General features: G+C 40.5%; 1 protein-coding gene across 9 annotated transcripts in view; it reads left to right on the top strand.

Annotated features, from left to right (window-relative positions):
- PIGN (phosphatidylinositol glycan anchor biosynthesis class N) overlaps nucleotides 1–25,415 on the top strand; it is a 141,722-nt gene that overhangs the window by 12,607 nt on the left and 103,700 nt on the right. For 5 of the 9 annotated variants that reach the window (XR_006279062.1, XM_043508429.1, XM_043508428.1 and 2 more), the window contains exons 3-8: nucleotides 4,184–4,190; nucleotides 7,962–8,211; nucleotides 9,830–9,951; nucleotides 12,778–12,876; nucleotides 20,545–20,651; nucleotides 24,826–24,950. Coding sequence is in view for 8 of the 9 variants with exons in the window: in XM_043508429.1 (XP_043364364.1) it covers nucleotides 7,985–8,211; nucleotides 9,830–9,951; nucleotides 12,778–12,876; nucleotides 20,545–20,651; nucleotides 24,826–24,950 (680 nt within the window). In the remaining variant the exon portion in view is untranslated. Of the gene's footprint in view, nucleotides 1–4,183; nucleotides 4,191–7,773; nucleotides 7,880–7,961; nucleotides 8,212–9,829; nucleotides 9,952–12,777; nucleotides 12,877–20,544; nucleotides 20,652–24,825; nucleotides 24,951–25,415 lie in introns of all 9 variants that reach the window. The other 4 variants (XM_043508425.1, XM_038391008.2, XM_038391007.2 and 1 more) reach the window with 4 other exon arrangements.

Here is a 25,415-nt window from a genome sequence, read left to right on the forward strand (position 1 = left end):
TTTTAGCATTATTCTCAGACATATGGGTAGGAGATCTGCAACCCCTGTCCTATAGGGCAAGGGTTCTTAACTTTTTTTCTTTCTGAGGCCCCCCCAATGTGGTATAAAAACTTCAAGGCCTGCCATTGCCACAACTGTTTTTCTGCATATAAAAGCCAGGAGCAGCATTAGGGTGTAGCAAGCAGGGCAATTGCCCAGGGCCCCACACCATAGGGGATCCCCACAAAGCTAAAGTTGCTCAGGCTTTGGCTTCAGCCCCAGGTGGCAGGACTGGGAGCTTCAGCTTTCTGCCCTAGGTCCCAGCAAATCTAACACTGGCCCGGCTTGGTGGCCCCCCTGAAACCTGCTCACGGTCCCTTAGGGGACCCCAGATCCCTGGCTGAGAACCACTGCTATAGGTAAATGATTTATAGAAATCCAGGAGTTGAAGGCATAAGACATGTCTGATATTTCATGACCTACAAGGTAGAATGGCTGATAATCATGTTTATCCCTTGGAGATTTTGCACAAGAGTTAGTGATACAGAGTTATCTTGATAATCAGAGTATTATTAAACAGAAAAATTTAATTCTCTGTGAGCTTTTTGCCTCGGGTTTAGCTGTGCATTGCTGAACCACATTTACAATTTAAAACAGTTGTCATTTGTTATTGTAATGTACAAAATATTCAATGAAAATGTTGAACATAAAATAATTTTAAAGCAGATGGTTTGAGTCACAAAAGCGTATTTAAATGTAAAAGCAAGTGGAAATACTATATTTGCAGTTTCATTGTGTGACAAAGAGCTGTGTATTATGCCTCAATTCAAAAAGAAAATCAGGTTTCTGAAAAAGAGGGAAAAAGGGGCTTGAGCATCATCCCAATATTATTCATAGTGTAATTCTGTACTGTGTAGTTAAGATGACGAATTTCAATTTAATATGTTTGGGTTCTGCATACAGATCCTAGAGAAGGTTAATTTGAGGTGGGTTGGTAAGTGTGTTTTCAGTCATATAAATTCAGTGTTACTGTCAATAGGCATATATTGTGTGACCTTAAAAGTCAATGAATTGCATTTTTGAATAGTATGAAATTTTGATGTCTAAGTTATCAAAAAGAAGCAGCGTGCTGGATTTGAGAACTAATTTCGTGTTTAAACATTTATGTAATGTCCGAGAGCCATGTAAAACCTCACCCCCTCTACACCAGAGTTTACCACTCCCTCCCTCTGCTCCTACCTAGGTAGATTAGATCATTTTTGTGTGTGGAGAAATTGTACAGCTACCCTTTTTGACAATCTAAATTAAATATTATGTAATCATGTTTATCTGAAAAATGTATCTATCATTCAGAAAAACAGCAGACAGTCTTGCCAATTTTATTTTGTTCCTTAAAAGATACTTACCAAAGCCATTGATATTTATTAAAAATACATTTCAAATAGAGCCTTAATTTTACACAAGGCATAGAATGTTCAGTGAGCATGCTCCTTCCAAAAGAGATGACTAAAGTATTCTGATCTTTGTCTTGACATTTTAGTACCTTTTAAAAATATCCTCCCACCAACATAGCATATTCATATTAATAGAGTTTTGTGTATATGTCACCACATATTTGAAAACAGAAAATAGAAACAGAAGGTATTACGTTATTTTTTCCAAAGACTGGCACTGTGGTCTTTTTAAATTGGGCAAAATAAGCATCCCTAATGTTTTGAGAAAATTTCAAAGAACTACAACAGTAGATGTTGATGGCTTTGGGGAAACTAGATCTGCATTTACTTACTTATGCCAACCTTACTATTAATCTTAAAGAACCTTATTCAGCACAAGGCTGTGGCTATAGCTTCTATAACAGGCAGACCACTTCAGAGAGGAAATGCTAGCCTGCAGCTCAAACCAAAAAAGCTGAAGAGAGGAAATGTTCTTGTCAGCAAGTTATGGAACTGCCAGGAAAGAGGAGACCTCATGCAAATAAGATAATTGCCTCTAGTCTTGATTATTTGTCTCTTGATTATTTCTCTCTTCCTCCCCCCTCGCCCCCCCAACTGTTATACAATTTATAAGAGTTAATACAGAGTTTATAGCTATGTGACTAGAGGTGAGGAAACTGACAGTCCTATAGCACAGCGATATGGACTTTTGGTATGTGTGTTTTTAATACTTAGGGAGTATGGAGGGGAAGGGGCATTTCCCATTCCCAATTGCGAGCTGGGTGGTAGGATGGTTGAATCTTTCATCATATGAAAATTCTCAAAAACTTTACTCATTCTATCATCCTTTTTCATCACTATCCTATTCACATGATGAATAGAAGAACTTGGGGCTCTCGTGTCACACCCTGCATACACAATATTAGATAAGGCCACATCCAAAATTTTTACCTAAAATAGCTTCTTCATTCTATTTGAACCAGCCCATCCATCTCCTGATGTTCTTCCCGAAACCTCATGGGAACAAACAAAAATTGGTGTTTCACAGCATAGATGTCAGAAGGGCACTAGGTTTTTACATTTACAGGACTAAACCCTTCAGAAAGTCACCACAGTTATTTCATTCTATCACGGAAAGATCTAAAGGAGCTGCCATATCCAAGCAAAGGCACTCAAAATTGATCTCTGGGTGCACTGACCTTTGCTACTGCCAAAAACTACCACCCCCACTGCGGACCTGCACACACTCCACCAGATCACTTTCTATGTCAATAGCCTTCCTGAACAATGTGTCCATCACAGACATCTGCAAAGCAACCTGGGCGTCAGCCCACACGTTCACAGAGCACTACACAGTAGAGCAGGACTTAACATCATATGCTCTCCGGGGAATTACGGTTTTATCATCTGTCACAAATGCAACTCCGAAGCCCCTTCCTTCCAATGAGGAGCATTGCTCTACAGTCACTGAAAGTGGAGCACCCATTGTGACACAAGAAGAAGAAAAAGAAGTAATAATAATAATAATAATAATTAATAATGGTTACTCACCTTGTGGGGTAACTGAGGTTCTTCGAGATGGTTGTCCCTGTGGGTGCTCCACTACCCACCTTCTGCCCCTCTACTTTGGTAGGCTAGGGATTCCGCAGTAGAGAAGGAACTGAGGGGGATTTGGTCTATGTGCTATGTAACTGCCAGAGGCATCGCGAGACGGCGACAGTACATGTGTGACCCATCCAGGCACTACTACTGAAATTCTCCAATCGCAGATGCAGGGATGTAGATTCACCTCAAGTGGAGCATCCACAGGGACAGCCATCTTTAAGAACCTCAGTTACTGCACAGGGTGAGTAACTTTCTCATGCTGACTGTTCTTAAAAGATTTGTGTCCTTTGACTTTGAATAACTAAGGCCTTGTCTATGCACATAAGTGTATTGATGTATGAGCCCCAATACAACTTCCTGCTAGTTATGAAACAAGACCCAGATTAAGGAAAACATCCTGATTCTGGAAGGGTACTTAAGTAAATGCTTAAATCTAATTGAAGTCAAATTAAGCACTATTTTAAGAGCTTTCTTGAATTTGTCCAAGTGCATCATAATTTTTCCCTAAGGTGTAAAATATATGTCAAGTCAACTGTAATATGAAGGGTTGCTTTGATACCTTTTATTTTAAAGTGATAATATACAGCACTGCGACTTGAGAGGTAGAGGGTAAATTGGAGCAGACTAGAAGCAGGAAGTGAATCAATGAGAGAAGTGGTATGAACAACTGCACTGAGAGCTGCCTATCTAAGGCTTCTGAGAGTGATGAGTAATTGGATGCTCCTAAAGGTATAGTCTGAGCTAATGTAATTTAAACTGTGGTTATAAATTAAAAGAATTTCATTTGAATTAATTCTGTGGATTAAAGTAATCTGACCAGACAATAGTAAAGTTACATAGTGATTGTCAGACCCACTAACCTGGGGCCAATGCATGAAAAGAACTAAGGAAAGAATGTGTCATTGTGTGCTGAAAACCATAATGTGGTAATGAAATGTTTACTAGTCTTAACTACAACAGCATTCTATTTTATGTAACTTCTTCTACTCTGCCCCATCACTGTGGAATCTGAGCACTAGGATTTAAACACATCAATTTAAATAATATAAAATTGGGGTGGGAGGGCAGGACGGAGTTTAATTAGTCAAGCTAAGTGAGGCCCTCTGCTCAATTTGATGTTTCACTGTTTATATCTGTGCTTTAATGTGCTCTAACTACATCTTTAGTTAACTTGTTTTACCGTTCTGGTGTCCCTGTATAGACAAACACCTAAGGCAGTGGTGTACAAACTTTTCCTGTCGCACCCCCCTTTACCAGTAATGGAAACTGTCTGAATCCCACCTCCCCGCCCCCCCATTACTGCACAGTTGGCTCAGCTGACGACTTTGGGCTAAAGGCAGAGGTGGGAGCTGAACTGGGGATGGTAGAGGAGCTGGGATGGGGACCGAGGGAATAAGGACAGAGCTGGGCTGGGGTGGAGCAGAGCTGCAGCTAGGATCAGAGCAGAGCTGGGTGGTGGTCGCTCCCTATGGTGGCTATCCCGGGTCCCACCGCCTGCCCCCTTGAATGTTCCTCTGTGCCCCCCAGTGGGGCGCACCCCAGAGTTTGGGAACCATGCCCTAAGGTTATGTCTAGACTGCAATTAAAAACAGGTCAAGCTCTGGGACCCTCCCACCTAGAGGGTCCTAGAGCCTGGGCTCCAGACCAAGCCTGAATGTCTACACAGCAGTTAAACAGCCCCTTAGCCTCAGCCCAGTGAGTACGAGTCAGCTGCAACAGGCCAATCATGGGTATCTAATTGCAGTGTAGACATATCCTGAGATAAATTTTTTGGTATATCATATATTTGTAGTTAAACAAGTGTTTCCTTTTTAAAATATTCCAGTACCAAGATCATCATTAAAAGAAATAGTTAAGTTGCTAAGTAACTAATGGATTTATCTCTTGAATCATACACAATACCCAAGCACTTAAAGGGATGGAAATGGATAGTAATAAATATTCTAAATCTTACATTGCCTACACAATAAGAACTAAACTGTTTTGTTTAGTTAAAAGAATTGCTTATTTAATCACAACACAGCAACCTTAATTATGATCCCTGGATTTCTTTTCTCTCTTTAATGCTTTATTTTGTTACCTTTGTGATGTGTTGGATCACAGAAACCCCCTGGAGGCTGCCAACTGATGTGCCAAGACTACTTCTGCCCCTGCTTTCCCTGCCAGCTTGGGACTCCAGAGCCCTGCCTGGTTGTGCCAGACACACATGCCGGCCACAAACACAGACCCAGGTCTGAACCACATCCCACAAACTGCAAGCTTAACTGAAAGCAGCTTAAGAAGTGTTCCTGTCTTTAACACTCAGATGCCCAACTGCCAATGGGGTCCAAACCCCAAATTAATCCGTTTTACCCTGTATAAAGCTTATGCAGGGTAAACTCATAAATTGTTCGTCCTCAATAACACTGATAGATATGTACAACTGTTTGTCTTCCCAGGTATTAATACATACTCTTGGTTTAATTAATAAGTAAAAAATGATTTTATTAAATACAGAAAGTAGGATTTAAGTGGTTCCAAGTAATAGCAGACAGAACAAAGTGAATTACCAAGCAAAATAAAATAAAACAAACAAGTCTATGCCTAATACAGTAGGAAAACTGAATACAGATAAAACCTCACCCTCAGAGGTGTTTCGGTAAGCTTCCTTTTACAGACTAATCTCCTTCTAGTCTGGGTCCAGCAATCTTTTCCCCCCCTCCCCTACCCCACCTGTGGTTACTGTCCTTTGTTCCAGTTTATTTTGGGTATCCTTTGGGGGTGGAGAGGCTATCTCTTGAGCCAGCTGAAGACAAAATGGAGGGGTATCCCAGGGGTTTAAATATACTTTCTCTTGTGGGTGGACACCCCCCTGTGTAGAATCTAGCTACAAAATGGAGTTTTGGAGTCACACGGGCAAGTCACATGTCCATGCATGACTGAGTTCCTTACCAGCCAAGCCACATTCCTGGGAAAGCTCAGATGTGGATTGGCATCTCCAAGTTCATTGTTGGCTTAAGGGCTTCTTGGCTGGGCACTTACTGAGAATAGTCTTTTCTCAGGAAGCTGACCAACTGCTTCACTGAGGCTATTTAAAATTAAACAAGCATACAGCCAATATTCATAATTTTGAGTACAAAAATGACGCATGCATGCAAATAGGATGAATATATTCAGTAGATCATAACCTTTGCCGAGATATGTTAGATGGCATATGTAGCATAAAACGTATTTGTCATGTATACATTCATAAGTCTATTCCCGTAAAGCATTACGGGATGGGGTAAATGGGGTGCAATGTCACAATCTTGATTTTGATCCTGAAAATGCAGCCTCTGCAGAACAATTAGGTACACCTGCACTCAAGCTGGAAATGTAATTTCCAATGTGTGTATGTCTACCTGAGCTAGCTTTGATTAAGCCACTGTGCTAAAAATAGAAATGCAGCTGCGAGGGGACAGGCAGTGGGATGAGCAACCTGCCCTGAGCACAACGCTTCTCGGGATGGTGGGTACTTGCTTGGGCTGCAAGCCCATCCTGCTACTCACACTGTTGCAGCTACACTTCTATTTTTAGCGCACTAGTGTGATCGAAGTTAGTGCACATATGTTTGCTCAAGCTGGAAATTATATCTCCAGCTTGAGAAAAGACATACCCTAAGGGGAGGGAGGGTGGAAAGCTTTTGAAAAGCCAGGGAGAGTATAAATAGGTGGTGGTGGTGGGTATGTGGCAGCATAGCTGCTGTAGCTAAAGGGAAGGCAAAGGACCTGAGGAAGGGAAAGGGCCAGCCCTAATCTTGCCAAGTATGTGTTCTTGCAGCAGCATCCCCTTTTGGGCACTGTGTCATATCTCCTGCTGTTCAGGGTCAACATCCCCCTTCTGTTGATGAGGTGGTGGATGGAGAGGGAGGGCAACATTTCTATTGTCTATTCTATTATCCAAAGTAGGCTTTGGATCAGGCCTCTGGATGAGGTGTGTGTGTACCTACAGAATATTCATGTTCATGTTTCTAACAATGCATACCTGTGCACCTCAGTTTACTTTAACTCCAAACGTTAATAAAAATGTGTATTAAAAAAAAGTGCATAAAATCAAGAGTAAATCTCTGGGTCCACAGCTACGGTCACAGTGCCTCCCAACCAAGTCACTGAACTTTGTGCTTGAGCTACTTCATCTAAAATATGTGACTAATAATGTTTTGCACCTACACAATGCTTTATTATCTGTAGATCTCAAAGCACTGTTCAAAGGTCAGTTAGCATTATTAGCCCAAATTGTACAGGCTACTCTAACATTTGTATATTCAGGTGGAATACAATGAGCCCCACCTGCTTAACAGTTGCCAGTAATTAATCTGCCAAAGGAAGACTTCTGATAGCTATTTACTGTAGGAATAATTTGTCTTTTATAAATTGCAGTTCCCTAACAAAGGTCAGCATGTTCAAACAACCAGCCAATAGAGAGGGGACATATGTAGCATCTGATCCTGATATCACTGAAGTAAATGGAAAAAGACCCCGAATGAAATTAACAGGAGCTGGCTTGGCTTGGCACTTCCACTGAAATCATTGGATCTCAAACTACAGATCAGAAATGAATTTCCAAGACTTAGTAACTATCTGAAAATCTTGAAGGAATAGTAACTAGCAGTTTTGACTGAGACAATAAACTTTTTATCTATTTATTGAGGAAAAGACAATATTTCAAACCAGGGAAGCTTTTTAACTTTTTAACCTGTAACTTGAAAACATTTTGAAACATTCTTCTTTGCTTTTAGAGTACATGGCAATGTTCAGGCTAAAATTATTGGGAGAGCAGAGCAGACTGTATAGCAGGGATTTATAATGAAAGCTGCTTGCATCTCTAACTATGGTGAGGTTATTGCCTTTCCATAATAAGTATCGATCATAATAAGTTTCATTTGACTGACTAAACTCACTTCCTGTATTTTTCTCCCTCTCCCAGTGCTTTAGGAACTACCTGTCACCATGAATATGCTGATCTTCATAATGGCTGGTCTCCTTGTTCATTGTGTGTTTTTGGCCTCAATTTTTGACATCTACTTCACCTCTCCTTTGGTTCATGGCATGACTCCTCAGCATACTCCATTACCACCACCTGCAAAGCGACTAGTGCTTTTTGTTGCTGATGGCTTGCGGGCAGATACACTGTATGAAATAAATGATAATGATACTCCTCGAGCACCTTACCTTAGGTAAGTGTGTCTGATAAAAATTTTTAGGAAAGAAGTGTTAAGTCATGGTGCAAGTTAACCATTAAACATTTTACCAAATTACCTCCTCTTAGGGAGAAGAGAAACAGCCTCAGAAATTGTGGCAGTTTATACCCAGGTCCTCTGTGATTCCAGGGCTGAGCAGTCTGTTGTAGAATTATGTTCCACAAAAATAAATGAATACAAATTCAACCTTCATGATTGTGAAGAAAATTATTAAAACGTGAACTGAATTTAAATGGATGTAGTGTTACCTCGCTCCCCGGTAGCACCTGACTCCCCACCAAAGACCTCCCCCTTTGGATGATGTGGAGGATATCTCTTCAGATTCCCATATTTTTGTGCAAGATTCCCCTACCTACCAAAATAGGGGCTCCTTCTGTGACGCCTTCAAGGATAGGGACAATTCATGTGAGAGACAAACCCAGGCTTCTCCTCAGGCAGTGGAAGCCATCTCCTAGATCCTATGATCCTCCTTAGTGACCATATTGGGGTCCTTAGCTGCCTACTGACAACAGTTCTCGGGCTCCTAGCCTTTCTGGTCAGGACCACTGGGGAGGCAGTCCCCTCTTCCATCTGTTCCTTCTTCACTACCTCAACAATTGGAGGAAAACTTTGAGGAGCAAGAGGCCAGAGCAGACAAGGAGGCTGCTGTGCTGTAAACTAGTATTTCCTCATCTTTCCCAGATAAAGTTGTTGTGTCTCCTCCACCTTCTGTGACCAATGATTTTAAACAGTTTCAGGAGCAAATGAAATGTGTTGCGGACTCATTGCAAATCCTCCTCTAGGAAGTCCTAGAGTCTCAGCACAAGTGATGGGACATTTTGCATGTGACACCTTCTGCTTCAGTGGCTTTGTCCATTTATGAAGCCCTCTTGGATTCTGCCAAGACCATCTGGCAGACCCTGCTAATGGTATCACCCACGTGCAAATGTGTCATTAAGAATTAGTATGTTCCAGCCAAGAACTGTGAAATTCTATGAAATTCTCCCACTTTCAATCTTTATGGGAAAAGATTACATCCAACTAATGAGTGTTAGAGGTTATAAAATTGGATTACTCCGTTTTACCTCCCCTCTCTGCCTCTCTTTTTGGTGACCCCTCTCAATTCTGAAATTTAGCCCTGAAAGAGGACACTATCACAAGAACTACATATAATTGGCTATATTTTATTTATTGAGGAGGAGAAAAAACCTAATCTGGAAATTTACAGGTTTAATGAAGGAACAGAGAAAGTAAAAACTAGAAAAAATATTCTGAGAGAGGAAAAAAAAGAATAACTTTACTAGAAAAAAAATGTATATCCCCTATTAGAAAAAAAGTAGAAATAAAATAATGTATTAACTTGCAAAGTATGATAACACCAATTAACTTCCTATCTTCACGATCGTGGCTGACTAATGTGGTAATTATGCCTGGTGGGTGTTAGTTATCTTATGGTAACTACTTTCTAGTTTAACAGTTACAGTTCAAGACTAAATCTGAGAGTTTTGAATTTAATGCCAACAGCATCTAGTCATCACTTTTTCTTCTTCTACAAACTACTCTGCACATGCGTGCACACAGTCTTGTGAAGTAATTATTTGTATTTTCTTTTCAGAAATATCATAGAATACAAAGGCAGCTGGGGAGTATCTCATACTCATGTTCCAACAGAATCTAGACCAGGACATGTGGCACTGATAGCTGGATTTTATGAAGATGTCAGTGCAGTTGCTAAAGGTATGCAAGCCCCAGCATTCCAACAAATTTGACGTCATCCTCAAAATAAGATCTTTTGGTGCTATATTAAGGTAAAAAATTGATCGCTAAATGTCTACATCGGGGTGAACAAACTTTTTGGCCCGAGGGCCACATCGGGGTTGCAAAACTGTATGGAGCGCCAGGTAGGGAAGGCTGAGCCTCCCCAAACAGCCTAGCTCCCACCCCCTATTCACTCCTTCCCACTTCCTGCCCCTCTGACTGCCCCATCCAGTGACCCCCTGCTCCTTTTCCCCTGACCACCCCCTCCTGGACCCGCCACCCCTAACTGCTTCCCCGGGACCCCACCCCCATCCAACCCCCCTGCTTCCTGTCCCCTGACTGCCCCGCCCCCTATCTATTCCCTACCTCTGACAGGCCCCCAGGACTCCCACGCCTATCCAACGCCCTCTGCTCCCCGTTCCCTGACCGCCTCCGTCCCATCCAACCACCCCGTTTCCTGTCCCCTGACTGCCCTCCCAGAACTCCCTGCCCCTTATCCAACTCCGCTCCCTGCCCCCATCCCATGCTGCTCAGAGCAGCAGGAGCTCTCAGCCCAGCCAGAGCCAGCCACGCTGCCTGGCAGGAACAGTGGGCCTGAGCACTGGCGGCATGGCACTGTGAGGCTGCGGGGAAGGGGGGACAGCGGGGGAGGGGCCGGGGGCTAGCCTCCCTGGCCGGGAGCTAAAGGGCCGGGCAGGATGGTCCCATGGGCCGGATGTGGCCCGGGGGCCATAGTTTGCCCACCTCTGGTCTGCATAATAGACTGAAAAACATAAATTCATTTTTGAAGAATTTTCCACTATTAATATTTGTGAAAATAGGATTTGTATATTTTTATTCCTGCTTTAGGGTTAATTATTGTACTAGAGAGTTTTTTAAAGAATTAAAATTCAAATATAAAGACAGAAGTGATATTCAATCAGCCTATAACTAAGTATGATTTGGCTTTTCCGTACGAGAGCAAAGCATAGATGTCATTTCTGAGATCTGGCTTTTGGGAGTGCTAACTGAGCTCCTCAGTTAGAGATGACTTAGTGGACTCATCACTGCTGTACCACTTATCACTAATCTGTTTCCCCACAAAGTGGCTCCTTCTCGATTCACTGGTGATGTGCCTCACAGGGAGAAATTTACTCACTAGAAATCTAGAGATTGGGGCCAGAGGTCAAGTGACAGGAACACAGAATATGGGAGGCCTTTGGACCTCAAGGCGAGCCAGATGGCAAACCTATTATAAAGACTGGTCTTTTAAAAATGATTGTTTATTCATTTGAACCTCTGCCTAAATAAAATTAGTTGATGGTCTTAGTCCTGATACTAATGAATGGGTGTCCTTATTCACAACTGGCCAAGCTTGGATGCAGTCTCAGCAGAAAGGCCAATCATTGAATGGACATGGTGAATAAACTTGTCCATCCAGAACAGGGTTGAGATACATTGACAGGATAGCAAGGGTTAAGCATGAGCTTCCTCTGATTGCTTTACATGTACTGAGTGCTAAATTACATTTACTGAGGGCTTCAGCCTTCAAGGCTATCAGTCTAGCTCTTTTGACAAAAGCTGTGGTTTTTTTACTTTATAAAAATAAGAGCTGAGGGTATGGGTAGGGGAAATCCCAATTATGTCTCCCTAGATTGGTGGAGATGAGATATACCAAAAAGACAAATAATATTTAGTTTCCAGTGTCAGAGGCGTACAAACTGCTTCATTCCTTAATTCTTTCCTGTGTCCCTTTGATTGTATCTCAGACATTTATAGAAGCTAGAAATAAATAAGGCTACTATTAATTTTTGAGTGCTGGCAGTGTTTTTTCTATGCTGTTCAAAAGAGAGTCTTGTAATCCATCCCTATTGGGCCGAGGTGGGATTTATCCCCAAAGTATATATTGCAGAGCTTTCACTTTGTACTTCCATAGCTATGTAGATAGATCAGCACACAGCTGTGCAAATCAAGCTCATTCATATAACTATAAAACAACTAGATTGTGTTTTTATTTATTTATTCTTTTAAATTTATTAGAAGACATTAATTTAACTAACAAGCATCCAGCCAGTGCTCTAAGTGCCCTGACAATTTTTAAAATTAATCTCCAGTCATTAACTCGTATAACAAATAGATTTCTTGTTCCATTAAAGGTGAATGAAATTACGCACAGCCTCTTAGTGCTCCAACAGGAGGTAACCCTTCTCCTTTCTCCCTCAATTCCCCCTCTCTTTAAATGCCTGGGCAACAAATGAACCTTACAGCATGACTGGAAAACTATCAGATTTCACGTTATTCTCCAGTCCTATTTGAACTCTAAACTTAGTGGAATCTTTGTATTACACATGGAGAAGACCAAACTTTCAATCACTTATAACTCTCTTATCAATATAGGTATTAGCCTGGAGGTTACTCTTCCATGGGTACTAGTAAAGTTCAACCACTTTTGAATTATGCATGCACAAAATAAAGTCTTTAAATTATCTTACTTTGGAAAAAAAATGAGTAATTTTGTTTGCCATCCTTGCTTAATGGAAAAAATATTTTTCCTTAGACTTACTAAAACCATTGACACAAGAGACCAACTGTGAAGATCATCAGCCAAAAAAGGTTTTTTTCCCCCCAGAGTTATGAGCATAAGCAAATGGGGTTAAAATGGAAGTCAAATATAATCTTAACTCTAGCATTTACTATTAAATATTATAATAAAAACTTAAAAAATGTTCTCTATTTTCTAGAACTATTAATCTTTAGACAATGGGCCAGATCAGGCTTTCTGTTACACCTGAACAACCCTTTTAACATTAATGTTTGTTTTGACAGGATGGAAGGAGAACCCAGTGGAATTTGATTCAGTTTTCAATGAAAGTAAATATACTTGGAGCTGGGGAAGTCCAGATATTTTACCTATGTTTGCTAAAGGTATGCTTAAATTTGTGCATTTTACTAGCTGATAAACATTACATTGGTGGTTATGATGTGGTTTAAAAGATTAGTCAGAGAGGTATTTGCAGGATTTACCAGTAGTTAGCATTTCTGTAGGGCTTTGTTTGTTTGTATTACAAATTACGTTTTATGAACAAATTATAAAACAAAACCTTACAGAAATACTACATAGAGGAGTAGGATAAGTCCTGGTCTTTTGCAATAGGTAAATCAAATTCTTCAGCAGTGCCTTATGGTGGACTTTATTAACACAGTGAATGCAAACATCTTTTCTAGCAAGAAGCCTGTTAATTTGGGAGTGGGGTGGAAAAATTCCTCATCACAGACCAGAAAAGAAAACAAGCTTTAAATAGAGCATAACTTCTCACTACTGTTTATGGTCTATTCTGATGCTTTCCTAATCTTACCTATCATTGAATATGCCATGCAAGGGAAAGAAGCAGTCACCATCTCTGTGCTGAATGAGTACTGTGGCTATTCTCTATGTGTGCACCTGTTTTTTTTTAATTGCCCCAAAGAGGATGTAGGATTTCTTTCCTTCTACATCCATACCAGCCGATAAAGTGTTGAGCTTATCTGGGGACCAGGCTGCACCACCCCAAATCAAGATCTTCCTGGCTTCACACTTTCTCCAGTGTAGGGCTGTGCCTAAATAGTACAATTTAGCCCCAACTGTAGTTTCTTTGTTCCAATGTGTGTGATATAAAAATTGCATATACTGTTGCAATTCTGAAATTTCTGTAATTTAAAAATTACTGTTAAATTTGACATAGCTATGACTTCCATTAAGGAACTGAGTTTAACAGTCGTTTTCCTCATTTTGTTGTTCCTGTGCCTGTTGTACATATTAAATGGAGATGGGATTTACTATACGTTTTCTCACTCCTATTTTAGATTAGTAAAATATAAATGGGAATATAGTATATGGAGATGCAAACATGGAGTGTTGTGATGCTATCCTTGAGCTCAGGATTATATTACTAGTGCTGATCTCTCAATCCCTGGGTTGGTAAAGGCTGTGAGTACACAGGAAGCAGTGTGCTTGGTTCTAGATATTTGTATTTCAATATACTGTATTCCCACTTATATTTTACTAATCTAAAATAGGAGTGAGAAAACATATAGTAAATCCCATCTCCCAATGTGCAGACATGTCAGCCAATTAAGGGACTTCTAAAGAAAATTCTGTCCTGTCCTGATCAGAAGGATGGTGGCTATGCTCTGGAGATTTAGAGTCGGGCATATAAACAGGTGACAAATTGGTGATCCTAGAGACTGTGAAAAGGATGTGGAGAACCCTCCCCAACCCCCAAGAAGAATGTATGTTCTACTGTTGTAGCTAAATTTGAAATCCATGAACCAGAATAATATGATAAAATCTAGGACTTCCTCCCCCTAGATAATTTTAGAATTGAGAGAATTGTTTTAAATGTATTTCATGATGACAGTAATTGTACTTTGCCTGAACCCCATTATTTTCAGTGATTGGATTGAAAGAATAATTTGGTTTCGCCCCTACCCTCCTTTTTTCCACTTCTGTGTTAATCTGAAAAACAGTTTTATGATTATCTGCAAAATAATCTCTTCTGGGTAATCTATCTTTCCCAGGACCTCTGCTTGAAGCTTGGGTTTGCGGGGGAAGAGAATGTGGCATCCAGCCCACTGGCAGATTGTTGACATTTTTGCAGCCATGTGTTCTTGGGAAAGGATTTGTGGAATTCGGTTTTAGTGTACTGTGCTATCTTTCATTAGCTTTGTTTGAGAAAGTAGGTAAATGGCTAATTACCATACCACTTGAGAAACTTGTGGTACAATCTGACATTGAAGTCATTAAGGAACATATACAGCTCTGGAAAATGGATTGAAATAAGTAGTTTCTAAGAAGGAGTTAAGTCACCTTTATATATTAGTTGAGGTATTTATTTTCCCAAAGTAAATGCTTACTATAAATGTTTGTTTTATATGCTAACAATATAAAATAACAAACTATATAGTCCTTTATACCAGTGGTTCTCAAAGCCAGTCCGCTGCTTGTTCAGGGAAAGCCCCGGCGGGCCGGACTGGTTAGTTTACCTGTCCTGTCTGCAGGTTCGGCTGATCGCGGCTCACAGTGGCTGCGGTTCGCTGCTCCAGGCCAATGGGAACTAGAGATTGCAGTGGTGCAATGGGTTAGTGCACAGTACTTATAGAGCTGTGTTGTGTAGATTGATGCTGCGGAACCTCAAACCTCACCTGGAGCACCAGGTTTCTTTGCGGGGGGGAGGGATAGCTCAGTGGTATGAGCATTGGCCTGCTAAACCCAATGTTGTGAGTTCAATCCTTGAGGGGGCCATTTAGGGATCTGGGCAAAAATTAGGGATTGGTCCTGCTTTGAGCAGGGGGTTGGACTAGATGACCTCCTGAGGTCCCTTCCAACCATGATATTCTATGATTCTAACCACTGCTTTATACCAGTTGTTGACAGCTTTATAGCTAAGTAGTCAGAATACTCGCATGGAAAAGCCTGCTGTCTAATAATCATCAATGAGTTAAAATTATAGTTTCCATAATTGAATTAGTTATCCTTGACTTTTTCAAACATTTGAATAAATCATCCAAATTTCAATGCAACTTCTACGCAACGGTTGTATATTCCAGTCTAAGCTAACCGGGGAAAAATACGAGCTAGCATGACTCGATCTGCAACACTGCTTAAATATAGTTTCTCAGGACAGTTCCTTGTCTTGTCAGAAAAGTGTATTAGAGTAAAGGATTTATTATATGTTTCAGTAGAGAAACCTAAAACATAATAGATTCTTTGTCCCCAACTAAAATATTGGTTTTTAATTGTTGTTTCTTAAATACCAAAATACTGAGCCTTAGAAATCTGATTTTTCTGAAAGATTTTTGACCAAGGTGGTTTAGTTTTTTTTATTTTCCATTGGTCACTGAAATGCCTGTAGCAGTTCCATACTTGAATGTACAATATATTTGCAGATAGATTTTAATTCTGCTTAAACTGTATCTCTTTCTTTAATGAATTCATTTAGTCTTTGAATTTAACACTAATTTTTCAGAGGATAATTGAAGTTTCTACAATATTTTAGTGTCAAATATATTAATTTTTGCCAAGGAAAGATTTTAAAAATGGTCCTTTTTAAATTTGGCCTTGAAACTAGGTAAACCACCACAGTCCTTGTGAGCCCCAAACTTCACGTTCACCCGTTTTCAGTACATATCAGTCATAGACCACTTTTCAAATTTTGGACTTAAATAGAAAAACAGGGTTCCCCCCCCCAGTCCATCATTACTGCTTTAGCCAAGAAAACCCAACTGCTCAGGTCCATCAGCTACTCCTCTTAGCTGATGCTAGCTGCTCTCTGCTTCCCATGCTCCCTTGGCTCACATTCCATCACAGACAGCCTGTCTTCTCTTAGAGGGGTTTGGCTGGGACTCATCCCTCTCTGGGGCGGCAGAGAACCACACCACCTTGGTACTTCCTTCCAGTTGTTGACTGGGAATTAGCCTGGGTGCAGGAGTCTCTTGCCGTGGCAGCAGTAGAGGCAAACACAAACAGTTATTCATGCCTGGCCTGCAGTCGGCAGGCAGTAGTGAGTCATGGGCTCAGGTCCTCAGGCAGGAGCTGAGCAACTATTATATAATTAGCAGGCCCTGGCCCTGGGTCAGAGCAGGGCAACAGCGAGTCAATGGCTCAGGCCCTCAGGCAGGGGCTGAGCAAACAGTTATGCTTGGCAGGCCCAGGCCCTGTGTCAGGGCAGGGCAGCAGAGAGTCAATGGCTCAGGCCCTTAGACAGAGGCTGAGCAAAGGCAGGTGAACAACCAGCCCAGAGACCTGGGAGAGGGGGAGACTGCCACCCACAAGTTGGGTGGCAGGGGGACGCAGGCCCTCCCACTCCACTGTGTCCCAGCCCAGGGCCCTAGCAGTGGCAGAAGACCCACTGCTGCATCAGTGGGGATCCTGTCTGCAACACACCGACATAGGCTCTGGCAGTGCTGCAGCCAAGCTAGGGTAGGCTGTCCCCAGGCTACTTCCTAACTCCCCTTCTAGAGGTACCTGGGTCTGGACGGTGTCCTCCGGGGGGGTCAAGCACCATGGGCTCCTCTAGCTAACTGGCAAGGGGTAGGCTTGGCAGCTCCTCTGGGTAACTGGTGAGGGGTAGGCATCACAGCTCCTCCTGGCTCTGGTCAGTGTCAGGCATTGGTTGGGCAGGCCACTCTTCGGGTCCACCACCAGTTGCCGGGGTCTCCCAACCAGGAGCTAGGCTGCAGGTGTCTGGCCTTTCCGGCGGCTCCTCCTCTAGAGAGCTCTGGGGTTGTGCTTTTATACTTCCTGTCCTGCGCCTTGACCTCTGTGGGGTGGGTGCAGGATTCGCTGGCTACACCCACTTTTGATGTCTGGAGAGGCTCATCCCTCTCTGGGGAGGTGGGAACCACACCACCTCGCTACAGTTCCTAACTGCCTTTTGCCTTCATCCTTTCTGTGCCTCCTCCCTATGAGTTCCTGACTCCTGGGCACATACTAAAGTTTACTATTGTGAGTCCCCCTCTGACATAGATGTTAGAGTGGTGCTTCCACTGGTGAACCATGGGGAATTTGTCAGACAGAGAAACTGCCGCAGTAGCAGAGCTAGGAGCTCTACTTTTCAGGAGACATAATGTTATATTTGGCTTTGTCCATGCTTAGGTAGGTCTGCAATAATATGTGAACAACTCATTGGAGCCTTGATGGAGACTAGATGAGGAGGCTAAGAATTCTAATGCTGCTAACTATAACTATGGTTGTGGGGTTCAGAGATACATGGCCGCATGTGGGGCATCCTCAGCAAACGCTGCTGTTCAAAAGTTCCAAGTTGCATCACTGACACGAAATCCATGAAAGTTAGCACCTAAAAGGAGCATACTTACTATGTAAGTAACTGCTCTTTTTTCTTGAAGGGTACTACCCTTTGCCGGTTCACATATAGAATGCCTGACATACTGTTTTAACAGCATGTGATGCCTAATGAATCTGCTATTAATGACTAGTGGAATCAGATACACAGCTCTCAGCTTGAAGAATGAAATGCATCACTCCCTAAGAAGCTGACCTTGCATATCCCTTCTGCACTCTTTGAATATGACTCTGGTCCCTACTATGTTGCAATCTGTTGGTGAGAAGACACATCAGACAGGGAAATCTGATGTGGGAGGAGCTGATATCTGGCACCTCCTCTCCTCCGGCGGTATAGATGGAAAAGGAGGCTTTCCCTCTCCTGTCAGTACCATCTCCAAAGATAGATACTTAATACACAGTAGATATTTTACATATCTCTTTTGAAGTGTCATAATATAATCTAAAAAGCAGTGAAGTGTTTCAGAATTTTCCATAGAAGGACCCATTGCACCCTCTTTTTTTTTTTTTTTTTTTTTTTTTTTTTTAAATTAATACAAATTCTTCATCCAGGTAGAAATTAGAGTGGAGAGTGGTAGGAGTGTGCACACACTGCACATACTTAATTTTGGTTTCCTGGTGCTGGCATTTCTCAGGGACAGGAATTTGTTTCAGTCTGATCCCCAATTTCTTCCCCTTGCAGTATCCCATCACCAGAAGATGGTATAACAATGCATCATCCCATAATATCAACAAGGCCAGTTGCAACAGCCACCAAAGCTGATGAGCTCTGCCTCCTTTTTTGGTATACTTTATCCATGCAGTTCAACTCCATTGACAGTAATAAACAGATTTTTAAAAGTGCCTTGGAGGATTCTACTCAGTATTCTGACAGCAAGTCAGCAAACTATAGTATGTGTTCTGGATTTTTAAATAAACCCTATTGTAAAACAGGGATGACACATGAAGGGCTACATCTTTCAGGTTCCTGTCCTAAAATCCTTTAATGGTATTGAAGTTTTTGTAACACTTCAGCTAGGCTTTAGTATAATCAAGGTAAATGCTTGCTCTTGAACTTGGTATGTTAGTTCACCCACAAGCCTGTAAATTGCACTATATAATTGAACAACCAACAAATCAGTTGGATTCTATGTTGCTATGAACTGTCAGAAAAACATTTCCCTGTTGGGAGTTTATGCAGAAATAATAGAAATAGCCTTGCTTGGAGCCCTGTGACTTCAACAGCTCAGCCAGACTACAGAATTTCTATAAATTCCACCAGATTTCAGATCTCATCAGGACTTCAGAAATTCAGTACTTTGATGTTTTTCTCTTTTTTGTTTCACAAGACAGCATGGTATAGTCTTTAATGTGTACAAAATGAGGTTGTCTTGTCCAGATACTATATTTTTCCACGTCAGTGGACATGGTGTTGCACGTTTGCATTTTTCTGAAAATTCTCATTCATTTAAAGTGACGCCTGCCTTTATACATCAGACCTAATTTTTAAAAATATAGACTTTGAAGCTTGTGAAGGTCTCAATCCATTCCTAAATTATCCTTGCATATTACAGTAGGGTGGTTGCCCTATTGAGCTGATTGGAAATAACTCATTTGCATCCTTCCTTGAGCTTTCTTTACCCATTTTTTTTCTGTTTAAATCTGAGTGTCGTTACTCCGTTTATTAAAGTCTCGATGATATGGCATTTCTCACTTGGTTTCACGTTAGGTTTAATATCTGGAAGTTAGAAGTCTTTGTTTTTCAAAGTTAGAGGTAAAGATTTTTTATATTTGATTTTTGCATCTTTGATCACCAATTTCAGACTAATGATCTGCAGTTTGACCTCTTGACCACCATATTGCAACATCTGTGGTAAAATGGCATTTTAGTGGCCTTTGGATATATCTTCTCTTAATCTTTTCTTAATTTCCAGTTATTAATCTGTGTCAGAGTGATAGAACCAGTACAGTAGAATCTCTTTGATCTGAAAATCTAAATTCAAATACGGCATCAAGCATTTATTATTTATGGGAAAAAGTCATCCTCTTAGGGGCTGTCTAGATGGTAGTGCTCAGGAACATTAATCCAAATTAACTAAAGATGTGAATTTGAAGTGGGTTAATTAACTGCATTAAACCCTGTGTGGACACTTTCTCATTCAGAAGTAAAATGGCCTTCATTCTGTTTAGTTTAATTCACTTCCTTAGTCTCCTGGAGTTGGGAATCATATCCCCATCTCCACGCATAGGCATACTGTTTAGTGCATGGCAGGCTAGTGTGGGGTAGATTTTATACTCTAGGCTTGCCATGAACTAAGTGTTCATGTAGACAAGCCCTTTTCCAAATTCTTGTTGTTCTAAATAGATTCTATACCGCCCATTTCATTTTGATAAAATTGGATTGTATTTCACACACTTTTTGCTTTTCCAAAAATTATTTCCTTCCAGGAATTGAAGGGATAACATGGATTAAAAAAAGGCATAAAGACATCTCTAACATTGATACTATCGATACACTGGCTGATAAGAGAATAGTTATACAACTCAAGAAACAATGAACATAAAATGAGGAGAGAATTAAGATTATTCAGGAGGCATCTCTTTTTTCTAATCTCTTTTCTTGTCTTTGGGTTTATGGGTTTTTCTTGTATGGGTTTATCAATATTTTGCTCCCTCACATCCTGTATTTTAACATGCAATATATATTTTATTAAGGAAACAAAAGTTTAATTTTCTTGCTTCCACCCAGTATTGCATCTGTATTGTTTTTGCAGGTGCCAGTGGGGATCACGTTTATACATACTGTTACACTGCAGAAAAGGAAGACTTTGGAGCACAAGATGCAACTAAACTAGACACTTGGGTTTTTGATCATGTTAAGGTGAATAAATATTTCTGTTTTATGTCACTTATGCATTATAGACAGAGGTTGCAACTGGGCAATAGAAGAAAATACTTTCCTCTGCGTTTGTAATAAGGTCTTAAGTTTCATGTCTGACCTGGAATTTGGAGATAATTAATATATAATACTGGTTCCTTGAACCAAATACTACCACTGTGATAAATGATAGTAGTAAAATATTTATTGTTTGAACCCTACTAAAAGTGTTTTTGAACACTCTCCATTACGCTCTTTCATACCAAGATTTGCTTGTTCTCCCATAGAAAATGTTTTAAGCTGTTGAATGACTTCCTGAAATAAAGCATAATTTTTAAAAGCAATCTGGGACCCATTGCTGAGAACTCCTACCAACGTTGTGAAGGATCTGTGGTTGTGTTTTGTATTTTATTTTAGGGTATCATATCCATACTAAAGCATTTTGGTGTGGGAGAGCCAGGAAATTCTGATCTCTTTGCTAATATTCTTATTAGGGTTCTTTTTATCCAGCATACGTGTTAGCGTCATTCATCATAGTATCTAGGTATCCACTCATACATATTTTAATATACTAGTGGAGATATCTGTTCAAGGGATAGGCATATTTTGAATTCCCCAATTATCATGACATCAAAGCCACAGTCTAGACCATAATATGTCAGTTTCTGCTTGAGGAAAAACAAGAGCAAAATGCTATGACATTAGATCATTTTAGCAAAGATCAAATTATCTTTACAACTTTCTGATGCAATAACATTATTTTCTTCTCAAAATATTCAATGTTGAACTTTATTTATAGGGGCAAAAGAGTACTAGTATTCCTCAGGTGGTCATCCAGTTTCAGAGATGGAAAACTATTAGAACTAATCTACAAAGTCAATAACAAAAGTCAGCCACAATTTAACATCTTAAAAATACGCTCTAACTTACGGTCATACTTAGTTGATCTTATGTGTTTTAATGTAGATATTTAAGGATAATTGTGAGCCTTTGTTGTAAATAATGTGGTTGTCATTCCCCCTAGTATGGCCTTCTTCTGCTTGTTGTTGTTGCTTGCTGTTTGGGGCTTGTTTAGTAGTTGTTAGAATCACTCCTGCGTTTTTAGTAGTTTAACTGATCATTCAAATATTCAACACATTTTACACAATAACGAGGTATCTGCCTATTTCATGGTGGGTGGATTAATTTATTTCCATTGTTTGCATCACTTTCCTGAATACTTAACAGATGGGTATTTCAATGTAAATTCATTCATTGTAGGTTAAAGTTAAATTAATCACTTAATGCCTTTTCCGTTCTCCTTAATTAGAAGAATTTTTACTTTTTCTGATCACCAGCTGATTTAATTTTAAAAAAGGAAAAGCATATTACAAATCTACAGTATTCTGGCTCTCAAATGAAAACATTGATAGGAAAAATCAATGAAGAAATTATCAAAGTTTCAATTAGAAATTCATTAATTTAGAAAAACTTGAGAAACTTTAATAGAGCTATGGTGCTTGAAATTTTACATTCTATATTAAACAGGCATCTACACCCTTTGAACACAATCCACGTAGTTATGACTTATGGGAAGTTCTGTTACTGTCATAGCTTTACTATCCATTTGATAATATTTTATTAATATGTGCAACTAATGTATTAATAAATCATTCAGAAGCTGAACTTGAATTTAAAATTCTAACCCACTTTTTTGCAAATGTGAAATTGTGAAATGTTAACTGTTGCCTATCTCTGTTGTAATAAACCTGTATGTAACCCTGCATTGATTTCGGACTATACAATGTCATGTAATGTACGCACAAAGCTAGATGGAGTGCCCACCCCAGAACTTGTAAAATAAGTCTTCCTTCCTGCTCCTATTACACTTCATTATTACCACACTCAACACACTTTCCCTTCTCTTACCTATGCATGCATGTGAAAATTTAAATCTGAAAAAATAACACTTCAAAACTGTATGGCTCCTCTTTTCTGCCCTGTTCCACATTATTAGATTGATTGAATGTCAATGAGGTGACTGCCAAGTTACAGAAAGGAGTGTCCAGAAAATTGTTGGTAACTGTTTTTCATTATAAACCAGTATTTGCTGGTGTCTTCTTTTTTTTTTCCCCCACCCCCACCCCCATAAGACTTTCACTGACTATCAGAATAAATTACTACATGGAAATCTTGAATTATACAGGGAAAGTGAGTTTTTTTTCAAATTTAATGTGAACTCATCTAGCGAAAGAAAAAACCACAGGTCTATATTTCCCTCATTTCAGATGGTGTTCTGGCTAATTAGGCCTCGAAACATGATTCACTTTGTAAAAAAGTTTTTAATTTCAGGAATTTGAAACTTAAATTTGCCTCACTGATTTTTTTTTAAAATGTAAAGCAGGCTTACTCTTTCCTACATTCAAAAATAACACTGGTAATCCAGCTGTGGTCTAGAAGTCCTTGCAAGAGTTCTGATCCTGTAATCAAAAACGTGCAGGTGGACCCCTGCAAACATTTGTTTGCAGAAAGCAGGCAAACTGAGCATTCCATCAGTTACAGTGTCCTTATTCAATCTATATTATTGTGTGTTTCATGTTTTATGTTTTAAATACCCAGTGACTTCAATTGTCATTTTCTTGAATAAGGACTTAGGAGCACATATATAATATGCACTTATATGCAGATTTAAGTGAGTGGATGTGGTATTTTGGGGACCATCCAGACCAGTAATGGGTTCTGTCACTGCTTGCCCTGTAATCTTGGGTGTTTTTATGCTATGCAGCTTTTGTTCAGAGCCCTAACAGCAGTAGCCTGCCTACAAGCACAAGGTCTCGCTCTGGCTTCCACCAGCCTTATTTTTGGCTGCCTTTCACTTCAAACCCCTGCCAATTTAAGGTCTTCCAGCAGGGAGCCGGGAGCCTTGGTGCAGCCGGACTGCCTGTGGTGGGAGCCCAGGCAGCAACACAGTGGGGAGCAGGGAGCCCTGAGGAAACTGGGCAAGCACAACCTGCCTTCCAGTGGGAGCTGAGAGCCCGGGAGGCAGCCTGTCTTAGAGCGGGGAGCCCCAGGTAGCAGCCAGTTTTGAGTGGGATGTGGGGAGCCTGGACAGCAGCCCACCTGGGAACGGGGAGCCCAAGGGCAGACAAACTTGGAGCCGGGAGACCAAGGGGTGACAGCCAGAGCTGTGAGCAGATTTCTTGTCAATTTCACTGCTCCAGCGTGGACTCCAGCAGCAGGGGGAGGTCAGACTCACCATCTCTGGTAGTCACCTCCAGCTTCAGGAAACTCTGCAGCTGCTGTCTTCAGAGCACAGTTCTGAAGGCAGCAAAAACATGAAGGTGGCAGTGCAGTGTCACTAAGAGAATCACATTAAAATGGCTTTCCAATTGTATTTCACATTACTGTAATATGGCTGGTGTAAAACCTGATGGCCGTGCCAAGGCTCATTTGTTCTGAGACAGAGTGACCTCCAGCTCATGCCTCAGGAAAGTTTCTGTTCAGACATATGCAAGGCAGATGCATGTTCCACACTCCATACGTTTACAAAACACTGTTGCTTTGATTTGGTCTCTGGAGATGAACCATATTTTGGTATGTCGGTCCTGCAAAACCTGTTTCCAAAGTAGTAGAACCCAAATCATCCCACTCGCTAGAATTTTTCTTGTGTTTGGGATGTTACTTGTTTGTATTTGCATGTAGAATGCAAAAATAATGGTCATCTGCCAGCTAACACCAATATTTATTTTAATAATAATTGTCATTTAGGAAGAATCTTAGTTTTCTATTTCTCACTCTTGTTTGGGATGCCTGTATTTCCCACTTCATATTAAGAAATAAGTGGAAGGTTACAAAGCAGCCGTTAAGCTCAGGGATAGTGTGTGACCACCAATGCAAAAGAAAGAAGGAAAGGATAGCTCATAATCCTACCTGCTATCACTGCTCATAGGGACTGTAGAAGCTTAAGAACTGGAAGATTTCTGCCTGTCTTGCTTTAGGTGAGCCCCAGCAGTGAAAATTTTACTGGAATATTATCTTCAGATAAGCAGAATCACACAGTAATTAATTTGCTATTTCATAGTTTTGCACAATACAACTCCTGTGATATAAACATTAAATAAAATCTGCATTTTAATAGGCTGTGTCTCCTTTTTTCCATGGTTCTCAGAATAACCCTTTGATGGTTTCTTCCCTATAGAACTTTTTCCAAGCTGCCGGAAGTAATCGAACATTGTTCTCTAAAGTAAATGAAGAAAAAGTAGTTCTATTCCTGCATTTGCTAGGGATAGACACAAATGGACATGCTCATCGGCCAAACTCCAGGTAATTTGACACGCTAAATATAATTAGCTTGTTAGCATTTAACACACATATTTTATCCTAAGTCAACTTTTTCTCTGCAACAATATTTACCAATTCAGATAAAATGCTTGTGGTTTTGATGAGATTGTACAAGGGGCAAAGTTTAAAATTGCCATGAAAAATTAAACTCTAAATTTCTTAAATTTTGTTTAAAATCTTTATAAGGTTACATTAACATAGCAAATTTTCATTAATTTGCATATAGCTACAGTAGCATATACAAATATATTAGCATAATTGACTGTTCTCAGGCTGCCAAGGACCGAGAGTCACCTTGTTCCTCCCCACCTCCAGCAAGAGAGAGATTTGCTGGCTCCCTGACACCTCCAGTCTGTTAGCACCTAAACAATCTTCTCTGGGCTATGCCAGCCTTGTCTTTGCCCTACAGATTAACAATAGCTGCACCCTAGTCCCTAGACCCTTTTG

Source organism: Dermochelys coriacea, chromosome 2, assembly GCF_009764565.3.
Source record: "Dermochelys coriacea isolate rDerCor1 chromosome 2, rDerCor1.pri.v4, whole genome shotgun sequence".
In the NCBI taxonomy this organism is placed as follows: domain Eukaryota; kingdom Metazoa; phylum Chordata; order Testudines; family Dermochelyidae; genus Dermochelys; species Dermochelys coriacea.